We start from the raw sequence: 24,857 nt of genomic DNA on the forward strand, positions 1-24,857 counted from the left end.
ACAGAGTGAGACAAAACAAACTGGCTGGTTTTTGTACTGGGTAGCTAGATGTGATTTTACAACCTTTCCACAAGTTTCACTAGTTATTAGGGGCTTGCACTTTTTTATTCAGAATACTTAAACTAATTCCCTACTATCATTTGCTGAAGGTTAGCAATACAGTTCACAGTTACAAGAAAGAAGAAATCACGAGTCAAGAACAAATACCAGAACTAGGACAACATAGTATGTTAAATTTATTCCCTTATCATATGTATATGGCCCTTTACCCAACATCGTAGGCAAAAACTCTGATTAAGGTAAAGCATCATATTACTGCCTGTGTGATATCACATACATTATGAAGTTTTTACTCCTCTAGCAGTTCTTTGCATCTGACATTTATCCACCTTTTGCCAAACACACATTATACCATATAAAAACTTACATAACCTTAATAGAACACAAACAGTGCAGTACTTCATAAGGATATGAGCTGAGGAAGCACATACATGATGAATTACATGTGCTTATGATGTTATTTATCCATCTCTCTCTTCAGAACCATTTCAGTGCCAAAATCTAAAGTCCTATTACAATGCAGAGGCATCAGAATACTCCAGTGTACCAGAAGTAAACAGCCGTTTTCCCATGATTCATGTAAGCAACAGAACAGAGACTTGCAACAGAAAGTGTTAGGTAGCATTAAATATAACAATAGGTGCCTCTATCTGTCAAAATCCCATTATATCTATTCATTTTATTATAGCTAAGTGCTCGATTTAATGACACAAAAACCACAGTAGAATCATAGTCACAGTAATGAGGCCTTTTAAGATCAAGACACCATTTTAGCTCCACTGTTTATTTTGAGTTCCAGTATTGGCTTTAAATGTTTTTCAGTGCACCACTTATATGTCAGACATGCAAATGAAGAAGGCAGCACATTCTAATAAGCTCTCAGTCATTAAAAATGGAAGTGCATGCAATTTTCGTGCAGTTAAATTTAAAAGGTTCTAAAAGCACTAGTATAAGTTTCAAATTAATATTCATGATGTCAGAAGTCTTGACCATTGTCAGAGTTAGATTAGAAAGCAGCATATACCTGAGCACAAAAGATCTCTTTGGAATAGGTATATTTTTTAGGCTACACAAAAGATGTAAAACAGTGAAAAATAAGCTGAGATTCAGCAATAATGCAATGCAACACACACACAAAAAATACACATACAAATAACCTGGCTGAATGTTTTTAAAAACCTGTGTTCATTTTTTGGCACCACAGGTAAAGGAAATTCACTGCAATATATAATATCTATATAAATATTTTATATTTTACTTTATATATATTTATATAAATATTTATATATTTATTTATTTTTAAGAAATACTGAAATAAATCTGGCATCTGTTATATCTATTTCAACTAACTTTATGTACAAGATATGTATTTCTTCCCAAATCACTGCCTTTTTAATCAAGCAAGAAATGGAAAAAATATCCCAAAGTTGCGATTTTTCATTTTTAAAAAATAAGAACATAAAGTAAAAAGGTATACCCAGTCTGCTCTGCTCAGACCTGTGCCAAACAAACAAAAAAAAGAAAAAAAATCTAGAAGGACTGTAGTAAATGGGAAACCTGTAAGGGTGAGTGCACTGACATTTAATTGAATGTTGTAGTTTAGTGGCTAAGATTCCCAAAGAACCTAAATTCATGAAAAAGAGCAAATCTGGAAGCAAATTCTCTAAATCTACTTATTCATACCAGATGATATATTTAAATAGAAAGAATTTAAAAGTGGTATTCCATATCACCCTCAATGCAATGTTACTTGAAGAAAAAATTGAAATGGATGTCCTTCTAAGAAATGCTTGTTTGCTGCTTTTCCCCCACTGCTTGCATAAAGGTCACATCTGTATAAAATGCATGGGATCGTGGTCACAAATTAAGTCTGTGCATTGAATTATCTGAATTATTCCATTCCCAGTTGTGAGGAGCTGTGAATCCTGTGAGGGACTTCCAATATGGATAGCAACATTATATTTTTTATTCATCTATACAACTATTTTACTATGTCATTGTGAGAACTAATTATGGATATACTAATATCTATGAAGCACCATAAGTTGCACCCATTCCTATAGAAATCCGTCCTATAGTAGTTTTAGTAAGTTCTTAAGGACAGCAATTATCTTTTTTTTGTTGTTTGTAGCAGAACAATAAGGTTTTAATCCTTGAGTTGGACAGCTAGGCACCATTGAAACATAAATAATTAGCAAACAATATGAGTTGAGAGGTTTAGCAAAGTGTTATCCTTCCCAGAGCTCCAAGGCACAGAGCATTTTAATGACCAGAATTTAGCCAATGCAAAGGGAACCGAGGACAAGGAACCATAGCCTTGGTTGCTTGCTAACGACTTTGGTGGCTTGTCCTTGAAAGAGCAAGGATACAAAAAAGAGAACTGATGGAATTAAGATGTGCGAAGACAGCACTATTCAGAGGAGCATAGGGATTGCAAATATAGTTGCCTTTTGAGCAAGACATTGAGAAGCAAAAGCTTCTTATGTATTTGCCAGCTCTACTGTATCTGCAAACTAAGAGCAAACACAGTAGGAAAAAATAGAGGGTTTTTTTTTTTTTTTGAGAAAAGACAAACAAGAAAATAATGGTTGCATAACCAATATTCACTGTTGTCTCTTCATAGGTGTTCTATTTATGTATAACACTGCTCACTACTTTCAAGCTGGAGACTTTCATTTAGAAACCATGTACACCAAGAACATCTCCCTGCTACACATTAGAAGCAAAACAGCTGGAGGTAGTCCAATCATTTGAATAGTTCATCTTGGACAACACTCCATCTTCAGCATCTAAGAATAGCTTCAGGTGTCACACAAATAGGGTATGACACGGAAGTTCTGCAAATATTTCAAAGTATTCTTCATTGCTCGTCCATGCATTCATTCTGTTCTTGGTGACTTCAAAGCTGTGTACTCTCTGAAGGTGACTATCAATAATTTGGTCACGTTTACTCTAAAAATGAAAGACTGATGGGAAGCATAACTGTCAGCATTAGTGGAGTGAAAAATAATTCTTTCTAAGTGACAAATGAAGAAATGCCTTACTTCCAGTCAATCTGGAAAATACCTGGAGGACAGGCAATTTCCACAAGGTGATGAATGAAAAGGAAGTAGAATGCTGAGACGAAAGCCTGGAGTGTTTCCAGTAAACTGTGAATGCAGGGTGTGGCAAATGAAAGCAGTCTTCAAGAGGAATAAAGGCAAAAACACCAGAGTTTATTATATGACCCACAAAATTTTTCTTAAGTGAAGATAAAGTTAACACACTGTATTAGAAACATAATGAATAATTACAATAATGTAAAATATTATTTCATAATATAATATTATTTAAGTATGTATGATCATTTATTATAATATAAGCAATACAAAACACTTCAACCATTTACCTGGGTATACAAAGGTAATATTATCCAAAATATTTTAAAATCACTTGGATCTTATATTCTTACCTAATGCCATCACTACACTATGTATACAAAAATCCATTTGAAACTCTTTCAACAAAACATACCTAATAAATACCTAACTTTAAGCACATTAGCATCCTTATTCAAGTAATCAAATGTGCAACAAAAACCTAATCAGTCTTTCTGGTAATTTAGACCCTTCACCTACCACCTTGTAGTTGTCAGTTTGATACTGCAAAACACTTAATATGATAATGATGAAGCACTGTCATCAAAATATCATAGATAAACAATACAAATACAATTTGATGAGATCCAAAATAGAGGCTGAATCGCTTTTTTTGATTGGTTTGTTTTTAAACACTAAAATAAAGGTAAAATGTCTAATAAGAAAACTCAAAATCTTACCTGTTGGTATGCTTGAAAGATTATGTCAAATAAAAAAGCCTGAGGCATTTCACTTGCTCTGTACTTAGCACGTTCCAATGAGTGGTCTAAACATCCATCTGCAGCAGAGGCAATAACAGTAGAAACTAAAGGACGAATTGCTCCTGCTGCCTACAGAACAAAACACAAAGAAACCTAACTGTGTATCAGATAGTCACTGTTAAAGGAAAAAAAAAACATTACATTTCTCATAATATGTAAGTCATAATATTTATACTATAAGAGACTTTTCACATCAATCCAGCCATGGAGGACCATACTTAGTACATAGTAAGGGCCAATTTTTGAAACACGCACAAAAAAAATTTATACATCCTTCATAAACATCTATTGCAAGCATGTGCAGGTCTGAGATGTCCTTTTTTCTGATCTACTTCTACATACAAATCAGATGGTTTCTGTGAGTGTGCACCTAATCTGATTCAGATTTAAAACAGCAGGAGACACATGGAAGGCCTTAATCCACAACACCTATTGCTTTAACAGGTTTCAACTGCTCAGATATAAGCTACTAGAAAAAAATTCAGATTGAGCTCGTTCCTCCACACTGAATTATTACCTCCCCATTTCAGTTGCTGGGCATTTGGAGTAAGTTATTTTGCTCTGCCATCATGTTTTAATTGGTCACACAAAAAAAGTTATAAAATTAGTAGGTCATGGGAAAAGGGACACGCAGCATGCTAGCCACAGCTTTTCCGTAATTAGTTATGTCTTCTTTTTTTCTCCCGAAACAGTTACCATTTCAGAAAACCAGTTAGAAAAAGGATTTAAGGCTGATCCAATATTTTATTACCATTTTTAACAATCATGTCATGTTGCATTTTAAGCATAAAACAGGCCAACAGAATACAATGTGACTTGCATAACTAAATCTCACAAGTGAAACATGCACTCTGAGGAACAAAAAAAGCAAACTGCAATTCTAAATAAAATTGAAATACTCAAAACGATATTCTTAAAAGAACTCTGAAATGTATTGTTTTCTTGACATCTGGTTTATTGCACAATAAAAATTCATCAGTGTCTCTATCTCTGTGACAACAATGAACCACATGTCCTGCTTTGCTTAGGCCTAGCCCTTCCAGAAGATTCAGGAAGATCTCATTTCTAATATATCTAAACATGTCATTTTTTAAGTCCCCAATTAACTTTCAAATACTTGAGATGCTTTACAGCACTTAAGTTTTAACAAATGGAATTTTTTAACAATTGCAATTTTGCTTTATGTTACCCCCAGAACTGAATCCAATGTGTCAGCGTGAGGGTTTCTCAGCTGCCTTCCATTTGTTTTCTGCCACAGGCCCTCTCAAACTATCCCTGACACTGACTGAAAACATCAAGTTTAATGCAAAGAATAAGATTTATGACTCTGTTTTCCTCAGTACTGGCTCACCTACTTGCATGTCCTTCCTCTTCCTCAGCACACATGCATGTGGTGCACATGGTCCCTTAACCAGACACTGTGACCCTACACTGCTAAGTTTATAATTTCAGTGACACATAGACTGTAGTTGTTCATAAGACCATTTTTGTAAAGGGAGAAAAAAAAAGAGCAGAGCAAGGGAAAATCTGGCTTATGTATGCCTCACATAATTTTCACAATGGGACAAGAGAGTTGAGTCCCTGGCATAGGAAGTCCTGCATCTGCAACACTTCTGGCAACATTCACCAGCTGGCATATGCTGACACAGCTGCCAAACCCACGTAGGCTTAAGCAGAACTCACCACACACATTTCAGGTTCCAATATTGGCTCCTAGGTATCCTCATTCATCATGTAAGCATAATATTTGGCACTACAAACAGCAGAATTATGAATTTTGTTATCATACCCAGGCCAAAGAGGAATAAAAATTAAAATATATGGAGTATTTCCTTCTGGACAAATCAAGGGTCCTCCCTATTCAGCACAGAGCCTTTTCTGAATTGTACTCCTCGCAGTCCTTCAATGAATGGAACAGGGAAAAGGTCTGCAGATAACATTTTTCAGTTCAGAAATCTGAACATTAGAATTTTTCATACCCAAGTATTTTTGTACTTGAAGGACTTTTGCCCTTATAACTGTGCAAGTGAAGCACAATCATCCAGAAGCCTACATCCATTCAGTTATAACACCAAATATTTTATTCTGAGGACTTTTCATGCTGATTTTTCAGTTATAAATCCATAACAGCAGAACTCTTTTTATGCTAGTAAAAAGAGTATATACATTGAATGTGAATTTTATTTGTTCTCATCTGAGAGGCTTTGACTTGCTATTTAAGTCAGGAATGTACAGGTACTTGGTGCAGCTCTCAGATAAGGGGTTCAGACATTAATTTTTTAAAAAAACTATTCAAAAAACCCAAACATAACCAAAAATATCTGGCCTTATTTAAAATTGTAAATACTTAATATGGCATGATAGTTTTACATATCTTTTTTAAACTCAGATTTAGGCTACCATAAAATCCTCTGAATCCAAAGGAAGTGCCTGAGTCTTAACACTAACATTACTTTATGCAGAGAACCCAACTTGCAGTTTCTAATCATTTTGACCCAGACATCAAGTGGATCATATATAAAATGCATCATACGCAGTTCCTAAATAGGAAGTGAAAAGTTAATGGACAACTAAACAATTTCTTAAAACATCTACTTTACAGCCTTTGAGCCATTCCACTTCAAAGGCAAGTCAAGCACAAGATCTGCCATGAACAGGAGATGCATATACTTCTTCCTTCCTCCATATATTTTGTTATATAGATTTGTTAAAGTATCAAAATATCTGAGTAAGCTCCTGAAGTAACCTTTTGAGCATAAGAGACACTGAAATATTGAGATGCTGAAACAAATACTGCTAATGGTTAATTTTCCTGAAGACAAAAATACTGGGAGGAAAAAAAACACCAACAAATCCACATTCATTTAAACTCAATTATTTCTTTAAAACTACTTTAAAATGTCACAACATACAAATCTACCAACTTCAGCGGAGGTGATGAAGCAGTTTCTCCCAGAAGCAAGCCCTTTCATGCACCTGCTGAAAACTGAACCATCTTCAAATAGTTTTAGAAACAGGAGTTGCCTCTTATAACTTAAACAGGACAAATGAAAAACATTTATGAACAAGTTCTCCATTTGTAGCCAGCTTTTTGCTTAACTACATACAGCATAACTACATCTCACCACAAATTCTTTAAATCTTGACTGTATATTATAATATCTTATTATATATATTGTATACATTATATATATTACAATATCTTATACTTTGTAAAAAAAAAGGTATAGAATTAAGGGCATAGTACATTAAGTATTTTCAGTAGATTCAAAGCATAGTAGTCCATCTTTGCACTTCGCAACAGCACTGTATCCTTCCCATTTTTTATCATACTTTTATTCTGAACAGATGATTTAAATGAATGCAACCAGTTATTATTTACCCAGTGAGATTAGGGATCAGACAATTAAAAGACAGTAAAATCTAAGCAGTATTCATGATACCTCTTATTACAGAATAAACTTGAATATTCAAGCCACAGAAGCCTACACACAATAGTAACTTGGCTAACACAACACAACTTCTTCCTGAATAATCATAAAAACTGACAATACTCATGCCATCTAAAAAAAAATAAATCAGAACCCACTAAAATGTCAAGAAGGCCTGTCTGGGATGGGGCAGGTGAAGCTTATATGACATGCAAGAAATCATCCAAGTTACAAATATTCCTGATTTACTGCATTCACTAACGAGTAACACTCCACATCCAGAATACAGCTTGGCAAGAACAAGTTATCAGAGTCAGAAGCTCCAAAACAGCATGGAAAGCAACACACTCGCACCACTGTTCTATTCCTTTTTGGAAACAAGAGAGAAAATAGAACAAGACAAAATAATTCCAAAACTCATTAAGTTAATTATGTGAACTAGGAAGCTGGAAAAACAAAAACAACCTAATGGCATAAAATCCTTACAAAAAAAAAAATACCACTACAGCAATTAATTTTATTTTACAGCAGTGGGGCAACCAAGTCAGACCAGAGGTACTGCAGGGTGACATACACAAAAGAAGAATGCTATGCCTTTGCACATCCCTGTCCCCAACTGACCCCAAATGTTAATGCAGACCCATAGATTTCACTTACATGGCCAATTCAACCCTAAACTTTAAGGGAGAAGGAATCACAGCCTTAAACCTTCAGAAGTTAGTCCAAAATTGTCAGACTCTCCCAATCCCCCAGTATGATTCCCTTCTACTTTTGAATTACTCTACCATGACTTCTCCATTCATAGCTTCTCTCTCCACTGCAGTTCATTTTTGTCTATGCTTTCCACCTCCCCACCTGCCTAGTAGCATAAAAGAAATGTACATCCTAGATAGCACTAGGTTTAATGTTTTAAAATTGCTTACAAATATACCTGGTATCATATACCTAAAAGCTTACAAATGCCATCTTTGAAAGAGTATCATATTCTGATGTTTTTACAGTTTCTCGATGCTCGTATTTCTTAATTGTAATTCTTTAATCAAAGTTGTCATGGCCAACAAAATGGCACTGAACCAAGACTAAATCAAAGGACTTACTCACACTGCTTTATTAAAAATAAATGTGTCTTGTGTATATACACTGGATTTAGAAATATGTTTTCATCATTTCAAGGTAGCGGATTTCTTTGAAACTATACACTGAAGATTGCAGGGTTAGTTACACTTAGTAAGACAAATATGTGCATTCCAGAACTTAATTAAAGTCAACTATATAAACGTGAATTTGGTAAGCACACAATTCTATCTTACTCTTCCATAAAGACAAGGTTAGGATTAAAACACTGTTCAACTACACGACAACAACAACAATCTATGCAAACTTGTACAAGCTAGACATCTAATAGTTTGAAAATGCATCCTGGAGTGTTCCTTGTTCAGTGAAGGATTATTTATGTGTTAACCAAACATGACCATCTCCTTACAAATTCCAGTCTAATTAGATCTGGCTATGAACCAGCAAAAGAAGCTCCGAACTACTATGATTAATTTCCCTCACTTTCTTCCATCAAACCATTTCCACATGTTACTGCAGAGCTAGTATTCTTATACACAAACCTAATTACTTGCCATGAAGGCATTCACAGCCATCTACAGTATGAAAAATAATCAGAAATAAACAGTATTTGTGATGCATGAAACAGGTAGAAACATGCACTTCTATTCAGACATCTGCAGTCAAGCTGACTGTACCTATCATAATGAACATGCTTCAGCCATCTTCAGTAACTGCCACTCAAGTTAGCAGTTGTCTCAACTGAAAAAAAATTACCATTCCAAATTTATCAAACAAAACCTTTAAAGTTAAATAAAAACTCAGTTATAAGATTAAAATACTCTACATATTTAAGTGGACCTTTTCACATTTTTTATATTGTAATACAGAAGTGGGGAATAGCTAATAAAACAAAGTCATAGAACTATCTAAAGTTTTTTCCAATGTCCATTCAAAGTAGTTCACAGAAATAAAACACCACATTATTTTTTTTTCCTTCTCTACAATTTATATCCAGCTGTTGTCTAGAGCTACACTTTATCTTCTTTGTTACCAAAAGTTGTAATCTATAGGAAACCTTTTGAGTCCACAGCAGAGATGGAAGACAGAATATTTCTTCATATCCACTCCACTTATCCTACCTGACACAAAAATTCTATTTCGATAACAAAGACTGGACAAACTAATGACACAAATGATAAGTTACCAGTCTTATATGGAAAAACAGCTGCAAACTATGGTTTAGCTATACCTATACAGTTTTTGAAAACTTGAACAAGTCTTATAAAACGTTTGGAAGTTTAGCTGGTTTGAACTTGAACGAGTCTGCACACAGTACCCACAGTTCTGAGCCTCATTCTGCACCCAGAACCCACCTACTTGCTGCACAGCAAGGCAAGGCAGCAGTCTTGCTGCATGAATTCAATCAAGAAACACACTCCTGTTAACATCACATTCAAAAGATCGCCATAAAACAGTACCTCAGCTGCACACTCTTCCCTTAACTGCAAGATGTTGCATGAAGACAAGACTATAGTACATCTAAGATGAACGAGTAAAGAATGAGGCCACAAAAACACAGAAGTACTCTCATTATCACTAGGAAACACAGATTCACATTCATTCACACTTACATACACACTCAGACTTCACTATGTAACATAAACAATTTGTGTGGCAGTTCTGCAGTTGGGACAGGAATTCTATCAACTAGCACAATCATAATTTTGGTTGCACACCCATTAAAGACTAAGGCTTGCTGGGTTATAAAAGAGCAAGAGTAAATCTTAATTACTTTATTTAGAATTGTATTGAAAAAAAAAATTAAAACTGAAGTTACCATGATCACACCATCTCTTTGATTCTCCTTAAGGAGAGGTACCCTGAAGTTCCTTCAGTGCAGATAGTATCACCAAACAGACTAATTCCAGTTGCCCCAGTGCTTGTACTGGCAGATTTTAATTGCCTAAGGACAACACTGGTTGAAATGTTAAACAAGCCTGGTGCAACACAGATACTAAACTTAATCATCAGCCAGACAAAAAGAGAGCTAATTTGAACATGTGTGTTAACACTATGAAAAGGGCTCATATGCTTAACTTCACTTAATTTCCTTAAAGTCTGTTTATCCAGCTGGCTAGGAATAACAGCAGAACTCACTAAATTTGGAGACGTTAATCTTAAACCAACACCAGGAAGGAAGAAATTATAATTGTGTTTATTCCTAGCTGCAAAAGACGGGATGTTTAATCGGATATTTAATATATACTTTGAACCAATGTTAATGAGCTGACACTACACTGTACATTGAACTGACTTCAAAGAGACAGGATTCCTTAAACAAATGTAATGTATATTTATGACCCTCCTTAAGAAAAACATTTCTCCTTTATCAGTACCTATTATCTGAGCAACTGGGGATAGTACATGTTTAACAGGACATGTCAGAGCCACAATTAGCTTTAAAAAAAAAATAAGATTACTGATAGCTGAAATTGTTCCTCAGAAATTAAGATTGCACATGTTAAATTTCCATTCTTTCATATTTAAAGCATTTACTTTAACAAACATCAGTAAATATTGCTTTTATCTAATCAACAACATGCTAAATTCCAAACATTATTCTGTGTGAAAAGTAAGATTTCTGAAAGAAAATCAAAGATTCCCTTCAGAAAGGCAGAACAAGGGGAATATCCTAGTGAAATTACACAATTGCTTGGAAACAGAAGGATAACCAAAGAACTAGTCCAGGAAACTGTAACGGCACATGAAACAGGTCATCTTGACTTTCAGAAACTGTTTAATACACGAGGCAGATATTGCCCTTGTGTCAACCATCCAGATATTGAACTTGGACAAAAATGCAGCTGGGGACTTCTGGATAAAAACCTCACTATTTGGTGAAAAACAAAAATCTGGAGAGGTGTGCATGCCTAATCCTTATCAGGAGAAATATGGCTGAGAATCTCTTTCAGATTCTGGCACATGTGAATGGCCAGAATGATCTCTTTTAAAGTCTGTTTTTATGATACAAAGAGTACAATTACAGATCATTTAGGCAAAAGAGATCCCAAAACACTGATAAAATGATATGTTGATAAAACAGAAGCTCCAATCAGAATCCTTCCTAGCAGACAATTCCCAGAACCTTCCCAGAACCATCATAAAATAAATACTTGACGTTTCCTACCTGTTAATCTAGTTTATGCAGAATGAAAGACAAAAGTGATTTAGAACACTGATTTTATTATTAATTAAGTCAACAGAAACACCTCAAACAGTAGGATCATTACTTAATTACGTTATATAACCATTTGGCTAGTTTTACACTAAATTTGGTATTTCCTTTTGCTAATCATGATGCTTGGACTATATGACAGTAGTCTTTTCCAACCTTAATGATTCTACGATATGGCGACTATAGATTTAAATAATTCTGCCACAACATACACTCAAATTCTTCATTTTCAGCACTAGTGAGTGCAATTTACATACAAGCATATGAATAATACGTATATGAAATACATAAATATCTTTAAAATATAGAAAGATGTCCTATGTTGTTTTAGTGAAAAAATGAATATTTACACATTTATGATAAAATAAAATGATCTTAAATAACCTAGACAGCTTTATGAGTACATCTTGCATTTAAAATGGGCCTATGGATGAATCTATACTTAATGGAATTATTTCTTCCATTCAACACATACTCAAAGATTCTACATGAAAGGATTAGATCAGTTTTTTATTTACTATTGTTCTATTACATTTTTAATCCTATGTGAATTTCTTAAATGAAATAGTTGTGGGAGTGAATGAGTTGACCTTTTTTTCTTACCAAAAATTACACTAATAGATTAAGAAGCCGTAATTTTCATCTTGTACCTGAATGGCAACCCCTTGGTATAAGATTTCACTATACAAACCTCTAAGTGTCAGATTATTCTATCTATAATAAGACTCCAGTCTCCTCACGGAATAAGGTAAAACAATCAATTCAAATGATCATAAACGATAGGCAAGAATACACTATACAGGGATTAAGCATGCCCCTTCTGAAGAAAAAAAAAGTGTATATTCCACCTTCTACTCTGGTCAGTTTTACAGAAACTCATTTTGCATGTTTTTTTAAAGTGGGCCATGAAAGGGTTCTAAGTTGTAACTGTAATTCATCACTAGCAGATTTTTTTGTTGTTGTTAACATTGCAGTCAGTTGGACAGAATCATAAATGCTACTATAAAAAGCAAACAATTCATCTACAGCAAATTATAATGAACAGTTATTATACCATATGCTCCAATCTTTGTTTTTTTTTTTTTTCTAGCAGCCACAAAACATCCATACATCTCTTCACAAACAGCAGCTCACTAACCAAACATCCAAGCCTGTTCTTGTGCTAAGCTCTTGGCATACGCTCTGCTAAGGAAGAGAAATTCAGAGGAGGCCTTAATTCAGCTCCTCATGCATGTCTGAGCAGGGGAATCTCAGCTGGTCAGTTTCTATAGATGCTTGAGATCCATTCCCATCAGTTTTTCATTAGTCTAAGATAATAGCAGTGGCACATAGACAGTATCCCTAAATGTAAAGGAGGTAGACATTAAAGATGTCATGTGAACATGATCTCCGCATCCATTTTAATAGAGAAAATTACACTTGAAATTTACTTCCAGGATAACTTAATTCTACCTAAAAGAAAGGTAAAAATTACTGTAGTCTTCCAGAAGCTAAAAACTGTGGAATTAAATCACATTTTTAAAAAAGCTTAAGTATTAGGCACAGTTATTCTGGCTCTGTTAGTACAATGCAGAAGTGTAACAAAGAAAGGGAGGTTTCAATTTATGTTCCTGACTACGATTCATGTATTTCAGCTGGTTCAGTTGCACTTTTCCTAATGAATGCAATGACTCATTTAAGCCATTGAAATTGCAACTGGGAAATGACAGTTGTTTCTCTCCTTTCTCACTGCCAAACACTACAGTCTGCTAGGACAAAGACTTGAAGTAATTTGCTAACAATACATTAAGTCTCCATTCAACAGAGAAACAAATAAAGGCTTTACTGAGAAGGTTCTAACTTCCTATGGGGCCAATAATGCCAAAAGCAATGGAAACAGTTGTTTCTGATAGTTATCCATTACTACAGACTGGTAAAGAATACTTTATAGAACTATTTTCCATACAGCAGCAAAACCACACTAAGACTAGTTAAGGAAAAGAAATCCAAACGGCTTAAGCATAAACACTGTATCATCATTTCAAGCTTCACACGAACCTCGTGAGGCTGTTGTGATTCCATAAAGACTACCTGTAAGCTTGTGGCTCCACAACATTGTATCACTTATATGTAGGAATCTGGAATTCAAGCATTCTGTCTTTTAACAAAGTTAAATTTATATCACCTGCACCTTTGCTGAGGGCACACTCAACATCAAGGAAAAGTGAAAAGCCCTGCCCCTGAGAAGGAACTAACCCACAAACGAGAGCATGAAGGAGCCACCCAGTTGGAAAGCAGCTTTGCAGAAGAGGACCAAGTTGGTCACCAGGTTGAATGAAAGTTAGGAATGTGCCCTGGCAGCAAAGAAGACCAACAGTATCTCAGGATGTATTGAGCCAGCAGGTCAAGAGATGATCCTTCCCCTCTACTGAGGATTGATGAGTCCACATCTGAAGTGCTGTGTTAGTTCTGGGCTCCCTAGCACAAGAAAGAAATGGGTATATTGGAGAGGGTCCAGAGAAGGGCCACAGAGCTTATTAAGGTACTGAAGCATCTTTCCTATACTGAAAAGCTAAGAAAGCTGGGACTGTCGGAGGAAGGGAAGGCTCAAGGATGATCTCATCAATTTATATAAATACTGAATGGAGGATGGACAGAAAACAGAGCCAGGCTTTCTTCAGTGGTGCCAGTGCCAAGACAAGAGCCAACAGTCACATACTGGAACATAGGAGGTTCTCTCTGAACATCAGGAAGCACAACCGTACTATGCAGGTGCCTCAGCACTGGTACAGGGTACCCAAAGATGTTGTGAAGTTCTTTTTCTTTAAAGATCTTTGTACAGTTGGAAGAGTAGCATGGTTAGGATGGTACTTAACAGGTGTTATACTTGGAAAGATTATCATGGCGAAAAAGAAACAATCAAGGAAGAAATGCTTACCCATATCTGAGGATCCAGGCTCACAGTAGAAAATCTCCAAAAAGGAGAGATCTCCAGAAAGAGATCCTTATCCAGTAGTAGTCAGAACTTAAATGGGGTCCAGGAGAGGTGCAGCCAGGCTCCACCACTTCCAGTCACACAGCTGAGTTGCCTTCACCTATGCTCCCACAGCTGACCCAGTCCTTGCCTCAGGTGATCAATCAGTGGTTTAGGCCATGACCCAACATTCCCATACAATCTTCAATAGCTCTATGCATTCAGTATGTGTAAACCCCAAACTAAAAACATGCCACTTTCTTCAGAAACACTTCTGACTACTAGTACTCATCCCTTTAGATGGAGAGTAATATTTCATTCTCATTTTCCATTAGTTCCTGAAGAACAGCTTCCCAAATCTAAATTAAAAAAAAAAGATATATACACTCTAAAGGGCTTCCTTTATATTCTGCAGTTGTATCAAAATCTTTTATTATTTTTGTACAATAAATGAGGATTCACGCACACAGATGTAGTAGCAAGTTCATACTTAGGAGTCTTACATCTGGAAACAGTCAATTATTCTATAATCAAATCATAATTCTTCAACTGCTAAGAATTCACTTATTTTAATCATATTGATTATATCCATTCACATGTCCATCTTTGAGCAGGAAAGCTCTCCTTGAATAAAGAGACCTGGACATATTAAAGAAAGCTGTTACATATTTTATGTAGCCTAAAAGAACCATTTCAGGCTTTTTGGAAACATATAACTAATAAATAAAAGTATATCTAAGTAAGTAACTTCTCAAACAATAAACTGTGTCTTCTAATAACTTACACAAGTGACATGGCAGAAAACTACATCTTTATAGTCAGTGTTTGTCTCATCATATCCTCACATTTCTTAAAAGATTTTGACAGTTAAAGAATATGCTTGTTCCTTTTTCCTACCTGTGAAGAGAGATAAGATTCCAATGCCAGTTTCTGGAAAATCAAAATGTGTAACTATGTCCTGCAAAAACATGGACTAATAGAATGCCGGAGATTGGAAGGGACCTCTGGTGATCATCTGGACCAACTCCCTTGCTCAAGCAGGGTTTCTACAGCCTGGGAGTTTATCCAGATGGCTTCTGAATATCTCCAAGGAGAAAAACTCAGAAAGCTGCTCTCAATCACTATCTAAACCAAACAAGAAAACAAAAACATGTATTGAAAACAATAATACATAGCATAAAAATATCTTGAAAATTAAGCAATATTTTGGATTGTCTGAGATGGAAGAATTGTATGAGGGATAAGATACACGGCCATCTGTAGACAAGATAAGATATAAGTCCTTTATTGCACTACATATACATAGACAGCTAATTCATGATTCTCAAATATGAAAAAAAGTCACAACACCCTGCTCTAAGGGGTTTCCAAAGCTCACTGACTTGATGGAAATAAAGGCAACTGAATCTGTCAAACCCAGTAACTTTACAAGTGCCAGCAGACTATGCCTTGATTTTTTATACATTCAGAAAAGTTTCAGGGCTACTGAACATATTTTGGTCTTCATAATAGCCAAACTTTTCAAAAGATGTTTTCTTCTAAAATTTTTATACAAGATATCTAATATTCATTAGTACACATTTTTGCACTGGCATAAGTCAGAGGTTCCTAAACTACAGAAAGGGAATATAAACCACATATGAATGTTAACATGATGTCATCAGTTCTTGACTCTCCTTTTGCACAAGTGCCTGACAGAACAGAAGGAGATTCCAAAGTACAAAGAAAATGAAATAACACCAACAGACAATGACTTCAGATGCCCTACTATGTAAATATGATTCAAACACAGCACATCAGATACTGATGCAGCCTTTAGAGGTGGATAAAACTAGTCTCTGACTACAAAATGGACAAATAAAGTGTAAAATATTTCATACGTGATGAAAACTGAGTAGATATCAAGAAAACAAAAAGGTGATTGCTTTTAAAAGAACAAAAGAAAGAACAGAGTAGAACTAGTCCAACAGTGCACTACTGACATAAGTATACTAGACTAGATCAGCCTCATTACTTATTCTCATGCTCCTTTATTTTTGGTGGAGAAAAAGCTGTTTTCTGGTTTGCCTCTCACCATACTCTGCTCATGCAAATTTTATTTTGCTGTCTCACTGGATGAAAGACAAGCATGTGTATTTTCTACTCCAGTCTTCCAATACATCAAGACCAATAACCACAGCACTCACTGTGACTAAACTCAGAGGCAAGAAGACATTGAGCACATACGTGGCATTCTCTAGACAGAGAACTTACATCACCTGATTGTGAATGTGAATGAGAGTCCATGAGACTGAATAGCACCGTACGTTTGTTGTTCGACATTTATGCTTTGTTCGGATCCTTGCTAAATCTGAGAATAATTACATTTCACAGTTTCCAGAATCCACCTTTTAAGAATGTCATTTGGATTCAGTTCTTTCACTCAAAGAAGTGAGTTATACTTCTATATTTTCAAATATAGCTTGTTAAATACAGTCTTTGACTAAGTCACTTTTTTAAAAACTCTCAATAGCATGACTGACAAGTTCCTGTTAGTCTCTGCCTTCCTGTTTTTGTTTTTTGTTTTTTTCTTGTAAGCACTTTTTTTTTAGTTAAGTTGTTTAAAATGCAATGCTGGCAATGAGATACTGCTAGAGGCTTTGGACTGATGCCATGTGATGCTTCCACTTTTCTCAACTTTTACTTGCAATAAAGAATTTTTTTCTAGAAACATTTAGTTTTAATTACAAAGTTACCCAAAAACATAAATGGAATATAATTGGTTACAACGTAATATTTTCAAATAATGGAAGAGTTGTTTGGGCTATTTAAGGCATAATTTATTAGTTCTGGAGAGGTTGCACATTTGAATTCCTACAGGCAAATAACAAACTGATTAGTAAGAGTAATAAAGCAATTTATTTGTCTGACAATTGGCAGCTAGAAGTGCAATAATTTACTTGATCAATTGCCATTTTCAAGAACATTAAAGGTTCTCATAATTATGTTATCTATATGGCATGCAGATGAACAACAATACAGCATTATCCCTATTACACTGGTGATTTAATATGATGCTTCTGCCAGGTTTTGTACCTTTCTACATAAAGCAAAAGGAAGTAATTACTTTTCTGTACTAAAAGATTGAGGAATTTATCCTCTTCAAGACATGCAAAGAATTTGATTATAGAAATAATTAAAGATGCTAGCTTCCCTTCATCAAAATCTTTTTGATATTCAGAACCATGCATGGAAGTTTGGAGAAAGAATCTCAGCTTTCCTGTCATGTAACTCTACAAACTTCTATATTTGTCAAGTGAAGATAACCACCTCATTTTTCTGATGGGAAGCTTTGCCTTTTGTTTTTGTAATACTTTTTTTATTTTTACTTTTTTTCATAAGTTGAAGTTCTCCTCATGCTCCCCGATTCAATTTTGCTACTGAGTAACATCAGCAGCTAACAGATTACAGAGTCCAGTTCTCCAAATGCATAGCTTCGCTGCAATCAGCGACTCTAAGCCAGCACAGGAAGCCACGGCAGAGCCAGTGAATACTGCACGCATTTCTAACACTGTACAACGGAAAAGAAGATTAAGAAAAATACATGAGGACACTAAGTGACGCCTCAGCAATCTGGATGAATATTTATTAGTCAGAAGTTCAGATGTACTAAAATATACTGCCTTGAGAATATCAATTGAGATTGCCTTGATTCCCTATTGTTTTACTAAAAATATCTTATACCCAATTAAGAAGAAAAACAGGGAAAAATATTACATTAAAATTACAAGTTCAAGAAAAATCAAACAAGTATATTTTTATAGTTTCCATTAAAAAGTTTAAAAAAACACGATGCTCAATGGGATACCACATACCATACATTCATGTAGGCACCTAAACACACACACACACACACACTTCAAAAAAACAGTTACTCTCATTTCAACTCACCATCAATAAAATTAAACCCATTCTTCTACTAATCAAGAGTCTTACTTAAAACAGATTTACAAAGGGGATCTATGTATTATATAGTCTTTGGCAGGTAATTCTGGAAAGCTAGTCTGTGCTAAATGAGAAAGGTCAAAAACCTTGTTAAGATTCTACCAGAATTAAAATTTTAATGACTGGAAACTTACACTCTGTATCACTGAAAACTTTTCTATTTTTATTTACATTTCTAATGAAGCCGACTTACAAGAGTACAAAACAACTGCACACAAAATATATTTATCTAACAATGTTCTGTGATACCTTACATAATTTAATTATCATAATAAATATTTTAACAGGTGGAACATTCCCTTTTTACACTATGAACTTTCAAAAAAACTGTACTGCCAACATTGCAAATCGTCTGTCAACTTATATTTTACCTCATTTCCTGAAAGAGACTAGCAGTGGTAGATTTTCATACCTTTCTAATACTCGAACACTTTTACCTCATTTATTTACTATATATCTTTTCAGTTCTAAGGGACATTTAAGATCATCTAGTTCAACTCCTCTGCAACACACAGGGGCACTTACAGCTAGATTAGGTTGCTCAGTGCCCTGTTGAGCCTGACATTGAACGTCTCCATGGATGGGGCTTCCACTACCTCTGGGCAACCTGTTTCAGTGCCTCAAACACACTTACTGTAAAAACCTTCTTCCTTACATACAATCTAAATCTCCCATTTTAGTTTGAAATCATTTCTCTTTGCCCCACCACAGCTGACCTTGTGAAAGAGTCTGCCCCCCTCTTTCTCATAGTCCCCCTTTAGATATTGAAAGGTCATGAACAGGTCTCCCTGAAGCCTTCTCTTCTCCAGGCTGAAAAGCCCCAGCTCTCTCAGCCTGTCTTTGTAGGAGAGTTGTTCCATCCCTTGGATCATTTTTGTGGCCCTCCTCTGGGTGCACTCCAACAAGTCCTTCCATGTACCAAGGGCTCTACATTTGGTCACAATACACTAGGTGAGATCTCACCGGTGCAGGGTAGAGGGACAGGATCACCTCCCTCGACCTCCTGGCCACACTTCTTTTGATGCATCTCAGAATACGATCTGCTTTCTTTGCTGCAAGGACACATTGCTGGCTCACATTCAGTTGACCATCCACCACTACCTCTAAGTTCTTCTTGGCAGAGCTGTGCTGTACCCTTTTGTCCTCCAGCTAGTATTGATAGTAGGGTGTTGCCACAACCCAGGTATAAGACCTAGGCTTTGTTGAACTTCATGAGGTTCTCTGCTTGAGCCTTTCATGTTTGTAACATGAAAGAAAGTGCAGCAATGACAGCAGTGTAGCAAGGCCCTAGGCTGAAGCAAGTGAAAGGCAAGTGAAAGTTTGCTCAAATGCAACAGCTGTAGACGCAGAAATAAACGAAAGAAGCTGCTTACCTTCAGAAGGCCTTAGGCATGCAGGGCTCTCCAGCAAGATACCCTTGCCTCCACTGCCAACTCTTAAGTGAGGTCAGGGAAGAAGAGGATCCTGGCTCCACCCTTTCAGTCACTCAAGTGCACTGCATGCACCTGAGCTCCCCTGGGCTGGCCCTGCCTTCCTACCAGGTGCTCAATCACAGTTCAGGTCATAACTTAGCATTCTGCTACACCTTTCTAGGTCTCTCTGAATGGCATCCTGTCCTTCAGGCACATCATCTGCACCACACAGCTTGGTGTTACACACAAAAGCTTCCTGAAGGGGCACTCAATTCTACTATCAATGTCATTGATGGAGATAGTTAAGAGCACTGGCCCCAGTACAGACCTCTCATCACTGATCTCTATTCAGACATTGATCCATTGACCATTCACTCTCTGGGTGTGACCCAGGTGCAAGATCTTGCATTTGTATTTGTTGAACATCATGAGTTTTACTTAGGCCCACTGCTCAAGCCTGTCTAGGTCCCTCTGGATGGCATCCCATCCCTCTGGTGTCAACTGCACCGCACAGCTTGGCATCATCAGCAAACTTGCTGAGGGTGCACACCTCACTGTCAATATCACTGATGAAGATTTTCAAGAGTACTGCCACACATAGTAACCATTAGGGAACACCACTCATCACTAATCTCCATTCACACACTGAACCATTGACCACCACTCTCTGGGCTCAATCCTGCAGCCAGCTGATAACCAATTGTATAAATTATGCTGTGGCTAAGTCGTGAGTTATATCTATCTGCTCTCATCAGGCAATTAATTCACTAGGTTCTCTTACAAGTAATGCCTTTAACAATTTTACCATTCTTGCATAACAAATTCTACAAATTACTGATTAATTCATTATCCTACTGATAGTCTCTATTACAATAATTACTTTTCCATGATAGGTAATCTTTGAGGCATTTAAAAATGCCATCCCCTTCCCATCTCGTTTCTCTGCATAACAAGGATTCTGAATCTAAAACGTATAGTACATAATACACTAATGCAGTTCCAAGAGAAATCCTTATTTTACTATCATGAGTTTAGCTGTATACTACATAAGAGCCTCACAGAGTTGCTTTGTGTATAGTACATACCCCGTGTTCTTTAGCAGCCATCACCACTTTTAGAAGAATATCTTCTTCAACAAATGGTCTCACAGCATCATGGATAATCACTACTTCTGGTTTCTGGAGCTGATTGTTTGAAAATTCATTCTCCGAAAATAATTTCAGACCATTGAAAATTGATCGGTGACGAGTTATTCCTCCTCCTGTAACTGTAACTCTTTTGTGGCCATATTTTTCAATAATAGACTTCATTGTTTCGATATTTTCAGGAGAGACCACCACAATAATGTCAGATATCCAGCTCACCCTAGAAGAAACAATATAAAAACAGAGAGAATTAATGACTGAAGACATCTCCATGAGATAAAGAAATTCATATTGAAAGAAATTGAAGCTGGCTAAATAATCTCTCAATATTCTCAAGTACATATTTATTCATGTATTAGCATACAACCCCTAAAGAGACAGCAGAGCTACATGAGAGGATCTTCACTGATACGTGGATGTCAACCAAAGTAAGTGGAATTCTGGGGAGGACTTCCTTTCAACAAGCAGTTTGCAGAAATAAAGACGTCAGACAACTCTTTGAAATGACTTCAAAAAAGCTCTTATTCAAGCCTCACTTCTAGCTTCAAGTTTTACTTTTAAATCAATCACCTACAGTCTATTACATTAGTTCCCTCTAAAATATAGTCTTGGATCAATTTGTACATCCTGGGATTTGGAATATTCTGAGTTCTAATGTGGAGTACATATGTACAATTGAATAAGAGGAAGGAAGCAAGAAGTTCAAGAAAAACTCTGAAACAAAGGTCACTATAAAGACAGAAATGACCAAGAATAGGTAGATTGCAATTAATCAAAATTATAACAATTGAGTATTGACATAAAACACACTGATAGTTTGAGAATATGTATATGTGCAAAGGTTTCCACTCTACAAAGCTACAAAATGTAAAAACAGTTATGGTAGATACCACCACCATTAACATAAAAACATGTTTTTAAAATCAAGCTCCTAATGATAGCATCAGCCAGCCTTTAAACAGGTGTGGAGAGTAAAGAATCCACAAGATTAAAACCAATCATAACTGAAGTTAGGCTGAAATCACACTTGTGTCAGAGTACCTATGAATACAAAGTAAAGTCACATGCATCGTACTGTACATCAAAATACTGCAAATATCACCATTCAAATGCAGCTGATTCTTTTATATACTAAATAATATGTAGAAGGCATCAAAAAAAGATTTCAAATTATTTCTTTCTCCACAGAGAACAGTATAAGTTTTTGTTCGATTTTGTTTTTTCTTTTTTATTATGACTGACAGGAAATTCATCAGGTGAACAACGATTTCAAAAACAATTCATTATCTACAATACTTATGAGACACATTCAGCTCTGAAGGAGGAGAAACAGTTATGATATACTCTTACAAGTAAAACTAGTAAAGCTATTGAGATTAATTTTACAGACACAAGATGCACTAAAGCACTAAATACTTGCGGTATTTAGCAATAATGAAAAATGTATTGTTCTTTAGGAACACAAATGCTCAATCCATTGTTTTCTGCAATAAAGCCTAAGAAGGCAATACCTAGGGACTACCTTTATTCCAAAAGCTGTCATCTGTGATACAAACCACTTTCCTGGAATTAGTGAAACAACACAGCATCTTCAACCTTTTGTACATTTCATGGGTTTTTCCATGAAAAATTATTCCATGAAAAGTTATTTTAATGAATTTTAAAATAACTACTAAAACTAAAATAACCTGCACTGTTATTAGATTTTTTTAAAAGAAAAGTATTTGTTCTTACATTCATTTTATTATAACAAAGGCAGAAAATACAGCCAAACCAACATATTCTCAGCATTTCTTAAGTATTGAAGTTGTGTAAATGTAAAACACAGTCTCATATGGTTTCAAGTTGCATTTCAGCTTGTCACTCACCAAAGGTTCATCAAAAGGTTTGCAACTCTCTGAAATGAATACTGGCACAGTCCTATACACTGAGCCACAAAATTTAACACTTTTGCATGACTTCAACTCCAGACTAGGGTAGACTAATTGAATTCATCTCAGTTCGTCTTTTGAATATAGAGAATCAGGAATTTAAATACAGCAAACTCAAGAAGAGCTATTTCACACTAACCCAAAATCAGAGCTGTGCACTCCTCTTTGCAGAACAGCCATAGAACAAGTAGAGTAGAGTAGGCATTCGGCACATTCACCAGTGACTGTGGAAGGACACCGACATTTCCATTCTGGACTCAAATAGAACAGATGGTAGCAACTGAGCAGTACATAGCATCTTCTGAGAGCTACAAAGGCTAGTCTGTGATAGATATATCCGAGCACAGAGGGGCTGGAATGACTCAAGGCCTTCAGTTGTACAGTACACTGCGAACTGACAGGATGCGGTCAGAGCTCCACCCTGTGTCTGCATAAACACATTTATAAACCCAAGCCTGTTCTCAAGTTCATTCTGAACTAATGTCCTATCGTTAGATCTAGGATTTAGAGATGCAACATATTCCTCTGCAAGTACATAGGAATCCTCTGCATTGATTAGACAGAAAAACAGTTTGTGCTTTGAAGCCTAAAGTGTCCCATCAAACCTGACTTACAAAATTCATGAAACATACTAACACAGTAAGATATGCTAGAAATTTAGCATGCATGATTACTGTGTATCACACCAAGATGTTTACACCTGTCAAGATATGCCTACAGAAATGTTGTAAAGTGATCTAATGAAGTAGAAAGACATCAGTCCAGAGCCAATCTGACAGCAAAATGACCTTTCTTCCCATTAATTTCACACTATTCTCTTCATAAAGATTTCATACTAAAATAATAAGTTCAAAACCCACTGAAAAGGTAAATGACTTTTCTGTCTTACAGCTGTAACATAAAAGCATGAAAAAATCTGCAGCCTGATAAAACAAGCTTTAAAGACTATCAGCATAAGGCATGGAAGAGATCAAAATAAGGTATCCATTAACAAACAAGAAATACAGGACTGTAATGCTTCCATACAGCGTAAGCTGTACTTTTAAAGTGGAAAACTGCATCTCATCAAATGAAACAAAAGCAACAACTTCAGATGTAACCACTTTACAACTGTCTCGAGAGGACCTCAATACTACCACAAGGAGAAAAAACAGAAGCAAAAAAGGACTTATGTTTGTCACCTGAGACTGTCCTTCTGGTCATCACCTACTGAAGCCTAAAAGATCAGCCACACCAGCTGCTTAGGGGAAAAGAGTATCGCTTCAGTAAATTGCAAACGACGTGAATTCATACTAGCTGATCTAGAATTCAAACTAAAGGAGCTCCTTAACTCAGCAACAGTCTGTGCTATTACATGGTGTTGCAACAGAGTCCACAGTTTCTCTACAAGCAGCAGGCTCAGGTACAAATGTGACTTTGAGGTTTAACCCTTTGTTAATTTACTCAGATATAAACCAGTGCTGAGAGCCCTAAATCCTCAACTTTACTGCAACTCCAGACAGTAGCAACTCACTTCACCCCAAACCTCGTGAGATGGGCAGCTGTGTCAGAGAAACAAGGCCAGAACCAGGCAGTCACTGCTGAGATGGTTCTAGGACTTAGAACACAATCTTTCACTACGATAAAAACTCTTCAGATGCAGAAGACAACTATCATGTTATTTCTGCTGATCTTACTATTTAAGCATCAAATGAGAAAAAGAGCTTTCAGGAACAGGACACAACTGGAGAATGAAAGCACTTTTTTTTTTTT

General features: G+C 35.9%; 1 protein-coding gene across 1 annotated transcript in view; it reads right to left on the reverse strand.

Moving 5' to 3' along the window:
• The window catches only part of CRPPA (CDP-L-ribitol pyrophosphorylase A), a 99,951-nt gene that overhangs the window by 71,612 nt on the left and 3,482 nt on the right, over nucleotides 1-24,857 (reverse strand). The window contains exons 2-4 of the mRNA XM_031553916.1: nucleotides 23,245-23,356; nucleotides 21,115-21,394; nucleotides 3,878-4,027 (exon numbers count right to left, since the gene is read on the reverse strand). Of these exons, the coding sequence (XP_031409776.1) occupies nucleotides 3,878-4,027; nucleotides 21,115-21,394; nucleotides 23,245-23,285 (471 nt within the window). The 5' untranslated portion in view covers nucleotides 23,286-23,356. The remainder of the gene's footprint in view (nucleotides 1-3,877; nucleotides 4,028-21,114; nucleotides 21,395-23,244; nucleotides 23,357-24,857) is intronic.

Source organism: Meleagris gallopavo, chromosome 6, assembly GCF_000146605.3.
Source record: "Meleagris gallopavo isolate NT-WF06-2002-E0010 breed Aviagen turkey brand Nicholas breeding stock chromosome 6, Turkey_5.1, whole genome shotgun sequence".
NCBI classification, from domain to species: domain Eukaryota; kingdom Metazoa; phylum Chordata; class Aves; order Galliformes; family Phasianidae; genus Meleagris; species Meleagris gallopavo.